We start from the raw sequence: 17,640 nt of genomic DNA, 5'->3' as shown, positions 1-17,640 counted from the left end.
ACTTCCTCCTCAGGTGGCTTTTTATTAATCAATCTAGTGATGTTTGACTCCATTTCACCAATCAAACGACAACCAGGCAGAGTGAATCATTTATGTGAAGAATGGCGGGAAAAAACGGAAGCTCAGAGCGGCGCCCGTCTCACAGCTGCAAAGGCCTCAGAGTCATTCCATGTTTACCTTTCAGTCTATGAAAAACAACAAACACCTTTATCATGTGTTTTTGTCTGTGTCTGCCCAAATGTGGAAATTTGATGTTTTTTTGCATATAATGTTTCTGTAAGACATGATGTATGTGTTGTTGTTTTTTGTTTTTATTTTTTTTTGGGGGGGGGGGACTACTTTTTCCTTTTTTCCTGAGTCGTATTATTTTGAAGTAACTGTACTCTTGAGTAAAATTTTTCGCTACGTACTCTACCCACCTCTGGTCTCTTCTCTTTGAGTTGCAAACCTTGCTTGTTGGCATTCTCCTTTAGCCAAGCAAGTCCCAAGTCCTAAAATTGGCGACTTAATTCCGACTCGAGTCAAGTCATGTGACTCGAGTGCACCCACCTCTGGTTATTAGCCTAGTCTACCGACAACGTGCGAAAAACACCTGAGAAATAAACTTATTGGAGCTCACGTAATTATCTAAATATAGTGGTGCCTTCGGAAATGTGACTTACGTTTTTTCCAGATACAAGGCGTCGTTCCGACGATTTTTTGCTTTATCTCACGAGCGCAAATTTGAGGCTTCGAGCTGTTTATTGCCACTCTCAGTTGAAGTCCACTAGCTTAATGCTAACAAATAGTGGGGGATAACATTGACGGGCTATCGCTAATGCTGAATAGCATCTATGATGTGGTGTTACAACCTTTTAAGCAACGGATATCTTACAGATACTGTATTTTTGAGACAATAAAGAAATATTCACAGTCATATTCTTTATCCTGTGAAAAGAGCGACTAATATTAGTGCTATATTTAGGAGCTGAGACCGAGCAACTGAGACTTCCATGTACAGTATATCCATCTGTCTGTCTTATACTGCCCCCAGGTGGCCAAGGCGGGCACTCCAGAAGGAGCAGCCCAATGGCCATTAAATTGATGCAGTGTGACAAAAGCACAAATTATTTTGAATTCGATTTACTTATGTCATTAGTGTATGTTTTTCTGAAGTACATGGCACCACTTCATTGAAACAGCACTCGTTCCGTGCCAAGCCACACTGCAGGCCCATTATTAAACCTCTCCTGTGTAGGTGTACCTAATGTTCTGCCCGTCGCAGTGATGTCCCTAATACTTGACCCGCGCCGTGTTGCACTTAATGAATGAATCCGCATCTGCATCCAAGTCAGGAAGGGATGGGGGAGATGCAACGTTGATTCATTGCCGCACGTATATACGCGCGTCACTGGCCTCTCGGGCTCCACGCCTCCCAGCGAGGGCCCCGCGCCAGATCACACTCTCAAGATGGAACGCTCCATCCCGGATGAGACAAGTCATTAGAATCCCAACCCGAGTGATGAAGATAATAAAAATAAAAAATAAATCGCTGTTTTCACACTTAAAGTGCAAAGCAATCAAGGGGAGCAATCACCCACGTTGGAGGAATCACTTAACTTTCTGTTCTCCTGTTAATGCTGACACTTTTTTTTTTTTTTTTTTTTTGCACACTGCATATTTGTCACAATGAAGTTAAGCACATCCCCGTGATCCTCTGCTGTACTTCCATTCCGGCAGGCTGCAGGGGGATATTAGATTCCAGACTGATATTAGAAGGCGGGCATCAATCGGCCAATCAGGGTAGATTGGTAGTGGAAATGGCGTCCAGGTAATGTGCGTCCTGCTGGAGTGACTTGTAATGTGAATGCAGGGGGCGAGGCTATGTTATGTTTTTGCAAAACTCTGCCTGGATTTGCTGTTTTTCCTGATGGGGGAAGAGATGTGAATGATATGGGAGATTGTTGTCACATGTAGGACACAGCCAGTACTTGCCAGAAATCACTGTAGGTTCTTGAAAGTTGCTTTGCAGACTCCCTGACTCTGAAGCCCCTTCAACATTGCTTTAAGCCTCATCGCAGCTTCCCTGATCAGTTTTCTTGTATTTTAATCATGGCCCAGATTTTTGAAGAAAACGGGAGATTGCCTTCACATATAGGACACAGACGGCACTTTCCAGAATCCACTTCAACCCCTTTAATGCAGCTGTAGGCCTCGGGTAGCCTCCCTGACCATTTTTTTTCTTGATATTACATCACAGCCCAGGCATTTAACGATTATGGAAAATTGTCGTTACTCGGGCGGCACGGTGGCCGACTGGTTAGAGCGTCAGCCTCACAGTTCTGAGGACCCGGGTTCAATCCCCAGTTTGCATGTTCTCCCCGTGCCTGCGTGGGTTTTCTCCGGGCACTCCGGTTTCCTCCCACATCCCAAAAACATGCATTCATTGGAGACTCTAAATTGCCCTGTGAGTGCGCACTCACTCATGACTGTGAGTGCGAATGGTTGTTTGTTTCTATGTGCCCTGCGATTGGCTGGCAACCAGTTGAGGTTGTATCCCGCCTCCTGCCCGATGACAGCTGGGATAGGCTCCAGCACGCCCGCGACCCTAGTGAGGAGAAGCGGCTCAGAAAATTTATGGATGGATGTTGTTACTCGAAGGATACAGACAGCACTTGCCAGAAATCTACACAGCTCCTTTCATGTTGATTTGCAAGCCTTTCTTCTTGTCTTTCTATCAGTTTTAGTGGGACATCCACTTCTTGCTAATGTCACAGCGATTTTTTCAGATTTTGCGGGGCTTGGCCAGAGATAAAGAAAAGAGGAGATTGCTTTCACATGTAGGACATTTCTAGCAGTTGCAGACATTCTTGCAGGTCGTTTAATGTTGCTGTTGGCATGGTCTTGGATTTTTGTATTCATAAGAAAAGGCTTCCTTCTCGCCCGCCTACCCTGCGCCCCAGATATATGAAGAATACAGGAGATTGTTGTCACATGTTGGACACTGCACAGCAACTTTAATCTTGCATCTCCGCCCTGACCAGTTTTCTTCTCCTCTTCGTTCTTCAGTTTTCAGGGAGGGACATCCCATTCTCTCTGACATCCATCAATCACTGCAGAATAGTGATGGAATTGGCAACCGAGTGAAGGCTTCCTGCTGTAGCATCTCCTGATGTGGCCTCAAGGCGGCGAGGCGTCAGCTCCCATCAGCAGGAACACGTCGGTTGACACAAATAGAAAACACCTCGTGGTCAACGCATGTCGCCTCCTTTGCAAATCACTCCCGTCGGCAGCGGAAGAGATTATTCGGCTTAAACGTTGTTTCCTTGATTAGAGCCACGGTTAGATAAATGCGATGAGGGGAATTGTTGGATGTTGACCAGGTGTTTGGAGACCATTTTCTCCATATTCTCCATGGCAACTGATCGACTGCGTGCCTTTCTAATGGCAAGGAAGGCCACATAACTTCCCTAAATAATTTGAGCGTCCTTGTTTTAATCAGTGAGGTCACGCCGGCCTTTTGAAATCTTGTTGCTCAAACCTTTCTTGCCGCCCGCTTAGCTGACTTTTTCGCTTTACGACATCCTCTATAAAAAAAACACCTCGCCCACCAGGCGAGAGTTTTGACCTTTCGCGTTGAGGCTAGCCAAGCGAACAGAAGTGACATTTCATGTTTTTTACGACACAAAACTGAGCAAAACAACCTGCTTTGTTTGTAATGTTCAATAATAGACTAAACAAAGTTGTCAAAAGTGGTACCGTTTGGAAAAAATACAACTCAAGAGTCTTGGTGGTGGCAAAGAAGAAAAGTGTGATAACCAGAGAACACCAGTTTCAACCATGGACATGAAATTTGGTCGACATGTCTATCATGACAGGATGTACGAAAAAGTCACAAGGAACCATGCCGTTTTGGTTAAAAGTATCCATTTTGGGGCATATTCCAAGCTTATTTGCCTTCGCCATCTAATATGGGTGGCACAGGGTGTTCACTTTTTGTCATTAGGAAGATTAGTCACTTAAAACATTGCCTGTACAGTATGGAAGTCCACCAGCATCAGGAAACATCGTTGTGGATCAGCTCGTTAATAATGCCTTAGGAACCCAACTAAAAATATAAAAAAAGTGTCTGTTTTAAGTATTCGACGCCTTATGAAATTGTATTAGCAATAATTCCATGTGAAGCTCCTTTCAGGACGACTTAAATATTCAACAGGGGGATATTGCGTGGCCTGCGAGAAAGCAGGAGCGTCTGCAAGGCTACGTGTGAACGAGCTCCGATGCAGCTCCGCCCTCGTGGCTCTTTGTCTATATTATAAGCTTCTATACATTTAGTGTGTACTGCATAGTTTACACCCCCTGTTTAAATTGCACTTTCAAGTGATAAATTGTCAGCAAAATATGAATTTGTCGCTCAGGTTTCTATTTGTGACTCGCCGCATTAATCCTTTTGGTTCCCGTTTAGGCTTTTAAAAGTGGTCACAACTGCAGTTTCATTTAGATAAACCCGTTTTTTTATATAACATATTTTAGGGGGACATTATTCACTGTATAATAGTGTGTCTTTATGTGTTTTATTTGTTTGTATATATGTACATAAAGGCTACTCGAGGAAAACCTGCATTTGGACAATATTGGGCTTAAATGATCATAAGGATTAAGGCTATTTGAGAAAAAACTACATTTAGACAAAAATGGGATTAAGTTAAGGTAATGAAAAATGACTTCTTAAGGGAAAGCAGCATTTTGGACAATACTGGGATTAAAGAAATAGGAGAAAGGCTAGTCGAAGAAAAGCTACATTTGGACTACATTGGATTTTATCTTACAACAGTGTGAAGCCGACTGCATGCTTTTCGGAACCTGATTCAGCATGATTCGGAGGCTATTAATTGAAGGTGAAATTGTTAAATATTGTTGCCACATTGGTCTAAAGCGGAATTTCTGGGTTACATTTCAGGTACATCGCCCAAACTAATGGACTCAATTTTTCCATATCGCCGGCACCCGCTTTTCTCGCACCTCACGCACTTTGCTTTTATGATGTAAATCGGAGATACGGGACGTGTGAGTGTGCAGGTTGGCCGACGGGCCATTAGTCTTATTGTCTGCATTTGAAAAATGGAGGAGTTTACGGCGATAAAAGCTCGACGTTGCGCCTCGGAGCTTGATTTGCTGTCATTAGGTAACGCTGCGTGTCAGTGATTGGCTCCATCAGGAAGAGAGTGAGTGTCAGTCGGATGAATGAGGGCTGCTCATGAGAAACAAATTGGGACGTCAAGACTGAGTCAAAAATTCCCAGCCAGTGCGATAAATGTTTTGAGCAAAAAAAATAAATAAAATATAAAAAAATACTTGCTTTAGCCCGGCGGCACGGTGACTGACTGGTTAGAGCGTCTGGCTCACAGTTCTGAGGCCTGGGGTTCAAATCCCGGGCCCGCCTGTGTGGAGTTTGCGTGTTCTCCCCGTGCCTGCATGGGTTTTCTCCGGGCACTCCGATTTCCTCCCACATCCCAAACACATGCATGGTAGGTTAACTGACGACTCTAAATTGCCCGTAGGTGTGAATGTGTGCGCGAATGGTTGTTTGTTTATATGTGCCCTGCGACTGCCTGGCAACCAGTTCTGGGTTTACCCTGCCTCTTGCCCGATGATAGCTGGGATAGCTGGCAGCACTCCCGCAACCCTTGTGAGGATAAGCGGCTCAGAAAATGGTTGGATGGATGCTTTAGCACGTGTCTAAATGTACAAACATTTGGAATTTTTACAAATATTTTTCCTGCGATTGGCTGGCAACCAGTTCAGGGTGTACCCCGCCTCCTGCCCGATGACAGCTGGGATAGGCTCCAGCACGCCTGCGACCCTAGTGAGGAAAAGCGGCTCAGAAAATGGATGGATGGACAAATATTTTTCCATGAATTTTGACTCAGACGTACGAGACCCCATTTTCTTCGACTTGCCTTTGCCCGGATATAATTTTGTTGTCGCTTGTGATTGGCTGAAATGTCATTACAGTTACGGGTTATTGTTATTGTTGCTTTAGCCTAGCTTGAACGTAAACTACTTTGTCCAGTGACTATGATTTCCTGTTTTCCTTGACTTGCCTTGTTTGATATTGTGCCTTTTCCAGATATGACTTTCTTCTGGTTTGTGATTGGCCGAAATGCCATTGCGGTTAGGGGTGAAAGCGCCACCTGTTGTTCTGGCATGCACTTGACAGCCTGTGAAAGTTTTTTCATTTGAACTAATGCCATTCTTAGCCGTAGGGTAGCAAAAAAACAAACGTCTACGTAATAACCCATGTTTCATTTAATTCAAGTTGCCACAAATCCAGCGGGTAATTCCTTTTTATTTCAGACGTGCCTTTTTCCCTTTGAGTTTTACTGACCTTAAAAGATATTGTTTTCACGTCCCACTCATTTCACGTCACCGTCACCGAGGCAGGGATGCTAAAATGCCGTCGTTCCAGTCACCTCGGCAGCGGCGCCCGTCTTAGCGGGGGACACAAAGGGGCCGAAACGTGTAAGAAGCCATTGTCAAGCTAATGAGCGACAACTGTTGGAAGACTGCGGGCGGCGAGGCCTCCGCGTTCTCAACGTCGGCCGAGCATGTAACCTTTTTTACACGCCAGCAGTCACAGCGAGTTACGGTTCCGCGTGAGGACAAACCGGCCTGCGTGATAAATAGGAGGGGGGAAACACACTGGGGTCAGTTCACAAGGCGCTTGTTATTTCCAGTGACCTTTTTTACTATTTTTATTTCATAAGAAGGGATGGTCTCCTTTTTAAAATGTGCGCTAGTCTTTTAATTTTTTTATTTTTTTAGAGCAAACATAATGGATCATAAAAGAGGGGATGCAAGTCAGTGAAGATGCTTTTCAGAAAGACGATGTGAGATTTCCTAATGAGGGAAAACCTTGTTTGTGAAGCGAGCAGAAGAATACGCTTGCATGTAGGGGAAAAAAAGGCTCATTAGAACAAGTGTGACCCTTTTTTTTTCAAACTCAACGAGACCCGGCCAAATGCAAAATGACACAGCAGACAGCAACACTCTGGAAATATCGGAGAACACGAGAAGATGATAAGACGCAACAATGTGCAACCAGTTTTTTTTCTTTTTCTTTTGCATAATGTTGTCATTTAATCTGTTTAGCAGCAGTATTTCCTCCTTTGGACCGTCACCGAACGACGACGCCATCTTCCCAATCTTCGCCACATGCGGACATCTAAAAAACATGATCATCTTTGTCGGGTTTAAGCTCGGAATGCGACGTACAAGGTTTTCAGACTAACACGGCAGCGTCTGTTGTCTCATATATATATATATATATATATATATATGAGTCGTGGTGGTAAACATATAATTGTTTACAGGCAAAAACAACATTGAGCCACATGCTGCTTCACCCAGACATTATTCTCCGCCCGGTAGAATTTCCTTGTCGTTATCCGACGCGCTCTCGGACTTACTGACTTAGACTTAGTAATTACTCTTCTTGTGATTTAATTGCTCAGCTCACCGGGGTCTGTGTGAAATCAGGTGGGCTTCCCCTGACCCATCCGCGGCCCCCTTAGAGCTTCTTGACGTGCCGGGGTGTGAATTACATGTCATAAACATTATAATTAGACCAGGGATTTGGAGTCCTCGCTGGGCCGTGAAGTCATCGTCGGTTCCCGCCTTTGCGTTCTACTTACGCAACAATGCATGCTTGATGCACACACACATTTAGGACATATATATATATATATATAATTTCTTATACATAAATATATGAGGTCTTATGCTGTAACTCCAAGTCTTAGGGTGGTTGTTTTTGATGGGTAGCAGTGAACCCAATTGGTAAATATCCGCCGGTGGTTCACGCACTTCGAAGGGATGCATCTGTTATCTGTTGCGCATCGTCGGTGCCGGCGCCGTCCACTCCTGCCGTCTGTCACTCTGCATCACTCTACTTGTATCAATGGGAGCTTGAGGCTGGGATGGGGGGGTCTTAAAAAGCCGAGAATCAAGCATAGTGTCTGACTTGTTAGGGTTGGAGAACGAAGGGATCAGGTTGGAAAAATCACCCAAATTTCTGAGTCGATTGTGATTTTGCCATGTTTGTGGATAGATTCCGCCATTTTTCTGAAGTTACTGTGTCAGGCTTTATGGAGCGACTTATTTTTTTTTATTTTATTTTTTTTTTAAATAACTCTTGGTTAGCTTGTGAATTGTAAAGCGCACATATTCATTGGCCAGCCAGCGAGGTGTCCACTAAACAAAAGAGAATCTTTACAAACCACATTAAAATGTAAAAAATAAAATAAAATAAAATACATAACGTTCTTGAATAGAACCCAGGCTTCATAAAAGTCTTTTTCTTTGTTGATGTCATCCACACATTAGACATTGTGGTCTGTAGTCTCACTTTTCTGGGCATGCCGCCATCAGTTTGTTTTATTTTGACTTTCACAAGTTGGCGTGAAGTGATGTTTTACGATCGGGGATTAATGGCTACTCTTTATGTAACACTTGATTTGCTTATTATAACTGTTTACACCAAGAAGGATGGTTCACTTCAGGTACTCAGTTTGCATTTTTTGTCTATTCATAAAAGTTCCATTTTGTGGATTGAATTAAGTTGCAAATGTAAGGTTGTTTATCTTTCACAATTGTTCTCGTCGACATACAGTTCCAAAACGTACGTGAGCGAGCTGTATCATTTCCACCTCTCTACGGACGCCCTCGCTCCCTGAAAAGCGCCCCGTTCAACGGACACGGTTCCCGCTTTGAAAGTCGGAAGGTGGCGAAAATGTGCTTTCCATGCTGAGATCCTAAAGTCCACATGAAGGTCCACTGACGTGGGTCTCTTTTCATGTCTCAAGGATGCCGCGTTTGGGCTCTCTGAGCGTAACATATAAGATATTCACACTTTGTTGGATGAAAGTCACAGCAGCACACTCGTGAATGTCAATATTTGACCCTATAGATGAAGTAGTGTGTCCATTAAAGATCACGGTGCCTCATTGCTAATGCACATTGTCCAGTGTGCTAGCGCCCTACTTTTTCTTTTATTGCCACGCGAGTGAAGTTCATATTTGAAATGCTAATTGCCGTGTTTGGCGCTACAGTTTCGAATAAATGAAAAAAAGAAAGATGTATTAATTGGGTTACTCCAAAATCGAATGAAACTTCATGTAATTTTGTTGTTGTTGTTGTTTTACCTCATTTGATATTGCGTTATTTTGTTAGTTCAAAAACACCTTTCCACCATTTTAATGCTTCTTTCTGCATATCTTGTTTGTTGAGTGCTACCTCCAACGTTTGTGGCGTTACTACATCATTTTTTTCCCCCCCAAGTTATTCCGCCATGTTCCCAACAACTCGACTTTCATACAATTTCCTATTAAATTGACACAAAGCCGTTCGCTACTCGTAAGCCGGAGTTAAATAAATACATTGAAAGTCAAGAAGTGGAGTGACTTTGACTTGAGAAGGCCTCCAGGCGTTTGTGTATTCTCCACCTGAGACGTTGCTGGTGAAACTCGTCTGAGGAGTTGTTTCACTCGAACTTCGGGGGTTGAGGTGGTGAGTGGGGAGGGTTTTAATCTCCATATCAAAGTCATTATAGCGACGCTCCAGGGCTTCGTATACAATCCATATTATTTATAGCTCGGGATCATCCCTCCGGGGATCATACGGGGCGCTCAGCGACTGTCAAACGGGCTCGGCGAGGACACTTGGGTGAATGTGGCGGGTTTTTTTGCTACAGTTGCATCACGCCAGGCTAAAGGGTACGTGACTGCCATTTAATCAGCCCATTGATCAGGGGGGGGCGAAGCAAACTGGATGACAGGAGTCGCTTTGGGTTGGATTCTCTCTGCAATGCACAATTTTACCATTCATTACTGCTCAATGTAAAAATAAATTCCATCCATCCATCTTCTGAGCCGCTTCTCCTCACAAGGGTCACGAGGGCGTGCTGGAGCCTATCCCAGCTATCATCGGGCAGGAGGCGGGGTACGCCCTGAACTGCTTGCCAGCCAATCGCAGGGCACATACAAACAAACAACCATTCGCACTCACATTCACACCTACGGGCAATTTAGAGTTGTCAATTACCCTACCACGCATGTTTTGGGGATGTGGGAGGAAACCGGAGTGCCTGGAGAAAACCCACGCAGGCACGGGGAGAGCATGAATGATTGAACCCCGGTCCTCAGAACTGTGAGGCAGATGCTCTAACCAGTCGTCCACCGTGCCGTATTTAAAATAAGTTAAGTGCCATATTCCATCCATCCATTTTCTAAGCTGCTTATCCTCACCAGGGTCGCGAGAGTGCTGGTGCCTATCCCAGCTATCATCGGGCAGGAGGCGGGGTACACCCTCAACTGGTCGCCAGCCAATCGCAGCACTCAAATAAAAAATAAATAATTAAATACATGAATATCAATAAAGTGAAAATTAGAATAATTCCCATAAATATATGAGTATTTTGGTGGTAACATTTTACGTCCAGTCCAAGCCCATCATTCCATTCCTTTTCTAAGGGAATGGAATGAGAAGACATTTATATGTTTAGAACTACACTGAATAAAATAATTGGCCCCATTGTTCATTCTTCAACCCTGTGTCTAACAAGCCCTCTCCTGGGAGGAATTAGTGTCTGTCCGCATTCATTAGACACAGTATCAGTCTAATTATGCGCTGATGTGCACTTGCAGGGATCATTAAGGAAGGATCAATAAGGACCCTGGCCGCCCGTCACGTAGGGTGGCCCCCCACGCTCGAGCCTTCCTCATTAATGGAGAGGCTTCAAAGGGGATTTCTCAGGCTCTACCTGAGGGCTAAATGGATATGTGCTAACGTGTGTGTGTGTGCGCACCGTTCACCTCCGTGCCAATAAAAACACAGAGGACAGGCTTTGTCAATATTTGCTTTTATTATCCGCCGCTAAATAGCCTCGCTCCGGCCTGGTCCGCTTGTCTCTTCCGCATCCATATTTGGTCTTACATGGCCACCTTCTGCCAAAATGGCAATTTTTAGCAGATCGATAAAGGCTTCTCCGACCCGAGCCGACATGCTGAACTCAAGCCGGCAGGAAGCGGCCAATGTAATCACGAAAAGTGCCTAAGCCCGAGCAGCTGGGTGAATATTATTTGTTGTGCATGAGCAATTTAGAGGTGACTTGGACAAATGCAATCCTCCCTCCTTGCCTCCCTCCCACAGGCATCATGCAAGTGGAAATGTGATTGGTTACACACTTTTGTTCGCTATGCAGCCAGGGAATCATTGAAAGCAGTGGTTCTCAAAGTGGGGTACGGGCACCACTAATGGTACATGGGCTCCCTCTAGTGGTACGCAAATGAATCACTGAATTAAATGTTCAAACTGTGAATCATGTTACGGTGGCTTCAACTTTGTTTTTAATCCGGTGAAGTACATTTGTTAAATACAGCTCAGTTGTTTTTACCTTCCAGAGTATGTTCCCGAGAAAAACGGCTCATTTGTGCGCAACCACCAAAGACGTAGGAATCGATTTGAAAAGTTTATCACACTTACAATGTGAAATTAACTTTCATAGCGGCTACAGAAGTTAATCGTCGCAAGTGAGACGTGCCCACCGCTGCAACGCTCTTTGTAGGCGAGCATTTCATTTGTTTTATTCTGATGAAATAAATCCAATAAAAGTAATTGAATCACAATACCGTGCTTATGACTGAAAGTTTGCGCAAATCATGTGGTGTCTGCCCGTTCACAGGAGAAACCCTCGCAATCTGACACATTTGAAAAAAAAAAAAAAAAGCCTCTCAACTTTGTAAAAGGCCGATTGAAGGTGTATCATTGCTGTCAAAAAGCTTAGATTCTTACCAAGAGCTCGACGAAGAGGATCAAAGACACTTTGGGAAGAAAAACCTGTGTGAGGATTTCCATTTGATGAAAAGCTTCAATACGTCATGGAGGAAAAAGTGAACAAGTGACGTGTGCCCTGTGTTCTTCTATAAAAGAAACCCTGTGGAAAAGTAATCCTGTTTGCTGCCTTAATCCCTGCATCCAAAAGTCAGCAAAATGGGAAAAAAAGAAGACATGCGGCAGAAGGGGAATGGGGACGGCAGCCATTTTGACTTTATATAAAGTCCTCCGAGGGCCATTATAGAATAAGAATAATAATAAAAAATAATAATTCTCCCTTTAGAATTTTGCTTTTTCTTTAGGATTTATCTTCTTTTATTTCAAAAATACATATTTGCTAGCTGCCCTTGGCTTTGTCATGTGTGATAACAACTTGAGAGAAAATATACCGAGATCTACGTTAAGATTTGTATCACTAATGTTAGCCGCTAATCACATTACATTAGTCGTTAACTTTTTTTTTACGCTTTTATGACAGTCACAAATGTTAAAATGCTACTTCAAACATCGGACGTATTTCTATTTCCTCTGTATCTGCCTTCCAGACGTCATACCACCACGTCATCGGGGACCTAAGGGGTCTTTTTAAATCCCACCAGGGACTTTGGGGCACCAATTATCCGCCGACCACTCCCTTGTGACCTTATCTACGCGCCTGTCAAGCGCGTTACCATTCAGGCGGCGCGCTACGGCCAACCGCCATCCCACCAAATAATAACATCAATGTGCTCCTTATCAGAGACCCACCTCCTCTGTCAAATTAGTGCAGAAAAGGACCAAAATAACAGCCCTCAACTGATGGCACATGTATTTTTATACATGTGCCATCAGTGGGTTTAATCTAACTGGAAACACTGACATTAATCCTATTACAAAGTTTACCAAAGCAACTTTTATGAGCCACAGAAGAAAACAGAAGAAAATGACATGAAAGGTATAGCAACTGTTTTAGACAGCGGTTCTCAAACTTTTTACACAATGTATAACCTCAAAAAACTATCAATATTAATCTCCTGTTGCATAGTTAGCACTAAAGTGTTCATCAAAAACGAGACAGCGGTTTTATTCCTAAAAAGTATATTTAATATTATTGTAAGGCACTGCACCATTACGCACAATTTGAACAATAACACTGCGCTTAAATATTGGAAAATAAGAAAATGCTATTTTGGTACCATAAAATGTATTGCACATAAACAAGTAAAAATTAAAAAAAAATACCTGAATAAATCTTTCAAAACAAGCAGATTAAATGCAAATATATTGAACTTAAAAGTTAAATACAACTGAACTGTACTCAGGCACTGATTCTTTTGCATACCACTTGAGGGAATCTGTGTGACAGACTTTGAGAATCACTGTTAAAAGCCATTCATCATGATGAAAACATAACAAAAAATGGTTAAATAAACCAATAAAATATTTTTTAAAATGTTGATAATTAATGGAATACTGGAGCTAATGAAATAATTTAAACATATTATTTGAAAAATAACATTTTTATTAATAACTGATCGTATACTTTAAGACATTATTTCTAAATTATTATTTTTTTTTAATTCTCCCTTTGTAATTGTTCTTTATCGAAATATATGCACTGATATTACATTACTACATTATAGACAACTTACATTTTTGTTTTTATATTTAATATTTTGCTGTAGTAATTGTTTATTATGTAAATATAATCACAGGGTGATTATACTAAGGTGAATGCAATTTTTTAGTATAACCTAATCCACTATTTTAAAATTAATAGTTTTTTTTTTCATTTAATTAATTGACGTAGCAAACTGTAGGCGATGGCGCCTACCAGTGTGGTCGCCTTCGTAACGCGCTCTCTAGTATTGTCTTTGTTTTTGTGTTTTTCGTCCGTCTTTGGAGACCTTGTCTTTATGTCTCCAAAGTGTTCTGTAAATTGACTGTCTGTTGTACTAGAGCGGCTCCAACTACCGGAGACAAATTCCTTGTGTGTTTTGGACATACTTGGCAAATAAAGATGATTCTGATTCTGATTCTGATGTACTGGGGTAAAACATATATTGTGACATAACATGGGGAAATGTCTCCCCCTTGTGTGTGTTTTGGAAAACTACATACATTCAACCTTGATCCGGAAATGATTTGGCCCGGAAGTTGTAGTGTTTTCATATAGACACGTGCGAAGAAGCTGTTACTGACTGCTTCCAATATGGCCGAAGCTGCTCCGTGTAACGTCGACGAGCTCCTCGCTCAGGCGGAGCGCGACGAGGCGGAGAAGCGCCGCAGCATCGCCGTGGACAAGGAGCTGGAGCTGGACTTCGACTTGGGCAACCTGCTGGCTTGCGACAAGAACCGCGTGGATCGTCGCGACTTGACCGCGGACTTCCTGCGCTCGCTGGCTCGCGACAACACGCAGCTTCTCATCAACGAGCTGTGGAAGCTCCCTACCGAGAGGCTCCAGGAGGCCCTGGTGGTCAAACTACCCGACCCGACTACCTCCTTACCCCGGGAGAAACCGCAGCCCAAGCCCCGACCTCCGACCAAGGTTAGAATAGTTTTTGATTTTTCATTGGTTTTAGGTTGGTTTGACTCTGACGTTTTTTGTTTTTCCAATTCAGTTGTAATACTTTTTAAGAGTGGGGTAGCCATTTTCCTATGTTAGTTTTAGTAGTAGTAGTATAACATTTTAAATGAGCGTATATCCACTAGTCATGCCTGGCCGTTAAACACCTCTTTCGTTTACTTTAGCAGACTTTTACAAGAAATTGCTCCCTTGTCCAAAAATGTGTAAATGTCAGCTGGTAGAACAAAAATGAAAAATCAAGTGTTGAGTCTCGGATGAAATCCATTTTACCAAAATTGTATGATTCAGTACAGTAAAAAAAACAAGGAATTAAAAAGTGTACTCATGTGTTTCAATCAGGGATGCACCTACAGGCCCTTTTCCAGACCAAGTACAAATACTTGCATTTGAGTACTCGCTAATTATAGATACTTGATAATACCATTACATCTTGCAGTTGTGATTAAAATTATTTTAAATTTTTTTTTTTTTTTTTTTTTTTTTAAATATTTTAAAATTATTTTAATCACAACTTTTCTTGGACGTCTCATAAGTTTTACTCAAATGTAACGTGTCTTTGTCTTTTTTTTTCTTTTTTTTTTTTAAATAAAAAGTTGTGGTCTCTCTGTCTGAACACTAGGGGCACGATGGTGGTGGTTCAAAAAAGGGAGCATAGCCATCATAGAGGCCAGATTCATTAATCATTTATTTTTCTTTTTTCAATTTTAGTTATCCTTATTTCCCTGTCGTTAACTTCATTAACCTTCCCTCTGAAGTGGGAGCAGTTCGCCAAGCTGAAGGGCATCAAGAAGAAGAAGAAGACCAACCTGGTGTGGGATGAGACGGCCAAAGAATGGCGGCGGCGGTGGGGCTACAAGCGGGCCAAGGACGACACCAAGGAGTGGGTCATCGAGGTCCCGGAGACCGCCGACCCCAACGAGGACCAGTTCGCCAAGCGGGTCGTCGCCAAAAAGGAGCGGGTGGCCAAGAACGAGCTCAACCGGCTGCGGAACATCGCCCGGGCACAGAAAATCAAGGTCCCCGGCGTGGGCCTGACTCCTGTCGCCAAGCAGTCCAGGGACGAGCTGATCCAAGCTGCCAGTGTGGCGCGGACCTCCACTGCCTCGGTTGGGAAGTTCCAGGAGGGGTTGCCCAAGGAGAAGCCCACCAGAGGAACCGGTTAGTTTTAGCTCAAGGGTGCATGCTAGCTGTGTTAGCTGCTATGCTAACTGATCAAGCACAAACTTAGCTTTAACATAACAAAAATTACATTTACATACATTTAAAAAATTTAGTAACGAGGTTGGTTGTGTGCATGTTGGAACACAAATTCAGAGCATAAATTAATACCGTTTGAAATATGTTTGTGATAAAACTAAATTGTTTTGACACGGAAGACCTAGCCACAAAACCAGACCCAAAAATTAGATTTAGAACGTAGTTTATCTGCTATATTTGATATGTACGTTTGGGACAATTTGGTGTTTTAAATAGTTAGGAATCACTTTTATGACAGCTTGTTACATTTTGTCTCAGGACAATTATAATTTACACAATTTTAAGTTTGTGTATTTTGTGCATGGATTATTGAAAATTTCAGCAAAATGTCCTCCGCTTTTGGAATGACTCATATTTTAGCATAATCTTGACTAAAACAGCCAGATTTTATGCAAGACACACACACACATTTTAAGTAAAATGTGTAACTGTCATACCAGGGTAAAAGGCAGTTAATCACTGTATGTGCCTTCTGGTGTATGCACCTTGGCCACCAGGGGGCAATATAATACAGATATACATGGAGACACTCACAATTACTCAGTAAGCCACAGTAATATGACCCATTCTTTGCAGAAGATAAAGAATATATGCCCCTGTGTATTGTCTGTCTACATGTATTGCTATACTTTTTGTGTTCAACTATTTGTTACTTGGAGATATAACACTGCAACTATCGCTGCTTGTTTCGTTAGCCTGTCTAAGGTGTTTTGCATTGTGTGTTAGCATTAAGATTGCCGACTTTGCTAAGGCGAAGTTATGTCATTGGAAAGTTATCAATTTGGAATATTCCCATGGAAATTTACTGTAAACTTTCCACCCCCTTTTTAACTTTAGGCATGAAGCGCAAGTTCCAGCCGGTCGTGGGCGACTTCTCCACGGAGAAGAACAAGCAGCTGGAGCTCCTCAAGGCCATGGAGAGCAAGAGGCCCAAGCTGAACGTCACCAAAGCGGTCAACAAGCAGATGAGGGAGGAGGACCGAGAGGAGGCCGCAGCCAGGAACAACAAGAGGAGCAAGCAGGCCGGCAGGAAGGGACGCAGGGATAATGCGGCGGCCGGCAAGGGGAAAGGCAAGAGGGGCGCTCGGGGGAAACCTGCGGGAGGGAAACCTCAACGAGGAAGAGCTTCGGCCGGGAAGAAGTCCAAACCTGGGAAGCGATGACTGAAAAGAACTGCACGGACTCATAAATTATCACCAAGAAAATCCTTGAATGTTTCATACATCCGTCTTTTTAGTTAAGAGTGCAAATAAACTTTTTCTAATCATCCTCAAATCATTTCAAGTGGAATTTTTGCAACCCAACTTCAATAAATTTACAGTAAATGGAGAGATTCTTCATGGTAAATTAAGGAATTTGAGTATTTAAATTGGACAAATGTTCAGTTTATTCCTGTTATCATATTCAAGGAAAGGTTTAACCTAGAATTTGTGTAACCCAAATGAACTAAATGCAATGTTCCCTGAAAAGTATGTTTATTCTTATTTTGGAAATGTCCACTTTATTCTTAATTCTCGCCATTTGTTATGGAACATTTCAAATTAGATTATGTATTTTTGAAACCCTATATAAACTTTGAGAAACTTTTGGGGAAGTTTGGCTGATGATTTTTTTTTTTTTTTTCCCTGTTAATTCCAGTTCTCTCTCTCTCTCTCTCTCTCTCTCTCTCTCTCTCTCTCTCTCTCTCTCTCTCTCTCTCTCTCTCTCTCTTTGAGAAACTTTTGGGGAAGTTTGGCTGATGATTTTTTTTTTTTTTCCCTGTTAATTCCAGTTCTCTCTCTCTCTCTCTCTCTCTCTCTCTCTCTCTCTATTCTATAGGTTTATGCTCGAGTTTAACCCTTTGAGTAATTTATATAACTATCTATTGTTGAATTACAGTATTTGTTGAAGGTGCAGCGAGCTGCTCTTAGAATTGCTCCTCATCAATCAGATTGCTTTTCTAAGCT

General features: G+C 42.6%; 1 protein-coding gene across 1 annotated transcript; it reads left to right on the top strand.

Moving 5' to 3' along the window:
- The first annotated feature begins 14,022 nt into the window (after positions 1 to 14,022).
- Positions 14,023 to 17,291, top strand: rrs1 (ribosome biogenesis regulator 1 homolog). The gene is made up of 3 exons (XM_061666791.1): positions 14,023 to 14,398; positions 15,193 to 15,595; positions 16,532 to 17,291. The coding sequence occupies exons 1-3, from the start codon at positions 14,063 to 14,065 to the stop codon at positions 16,855 to 16,857; spliced, it is 1,065 nt and encodes a 354-aa protein (XP_061522775.1). The 5' UTR covers positions 14,023 to 14,062; the 3' UTR covers positions 16,858 to 17,291.
- Positions 17,292 to 17,640: the final 349 nt, after the last annotated feature.

The sequence above is a fragment of the Phycodurus eques genome, chromosome 21 (assembly GCF_024500275.1).
Source record: "Phycodurus eques isolate BA_2022a chromosome 21, UOR_Pequ_1.1, whole genome shotgun sequence".
Lineage (NCBI taxonomy): Eukaryota > Metazoa > Chordata > Actinopteri > Syngnathiformes > Syngnathidae > Phycodurus > Phycodurus eques.
Note: the sequence above shows the minus strand (reverse complement) of the source record. Positions and strands in the feature narration are given on the sequence as shown.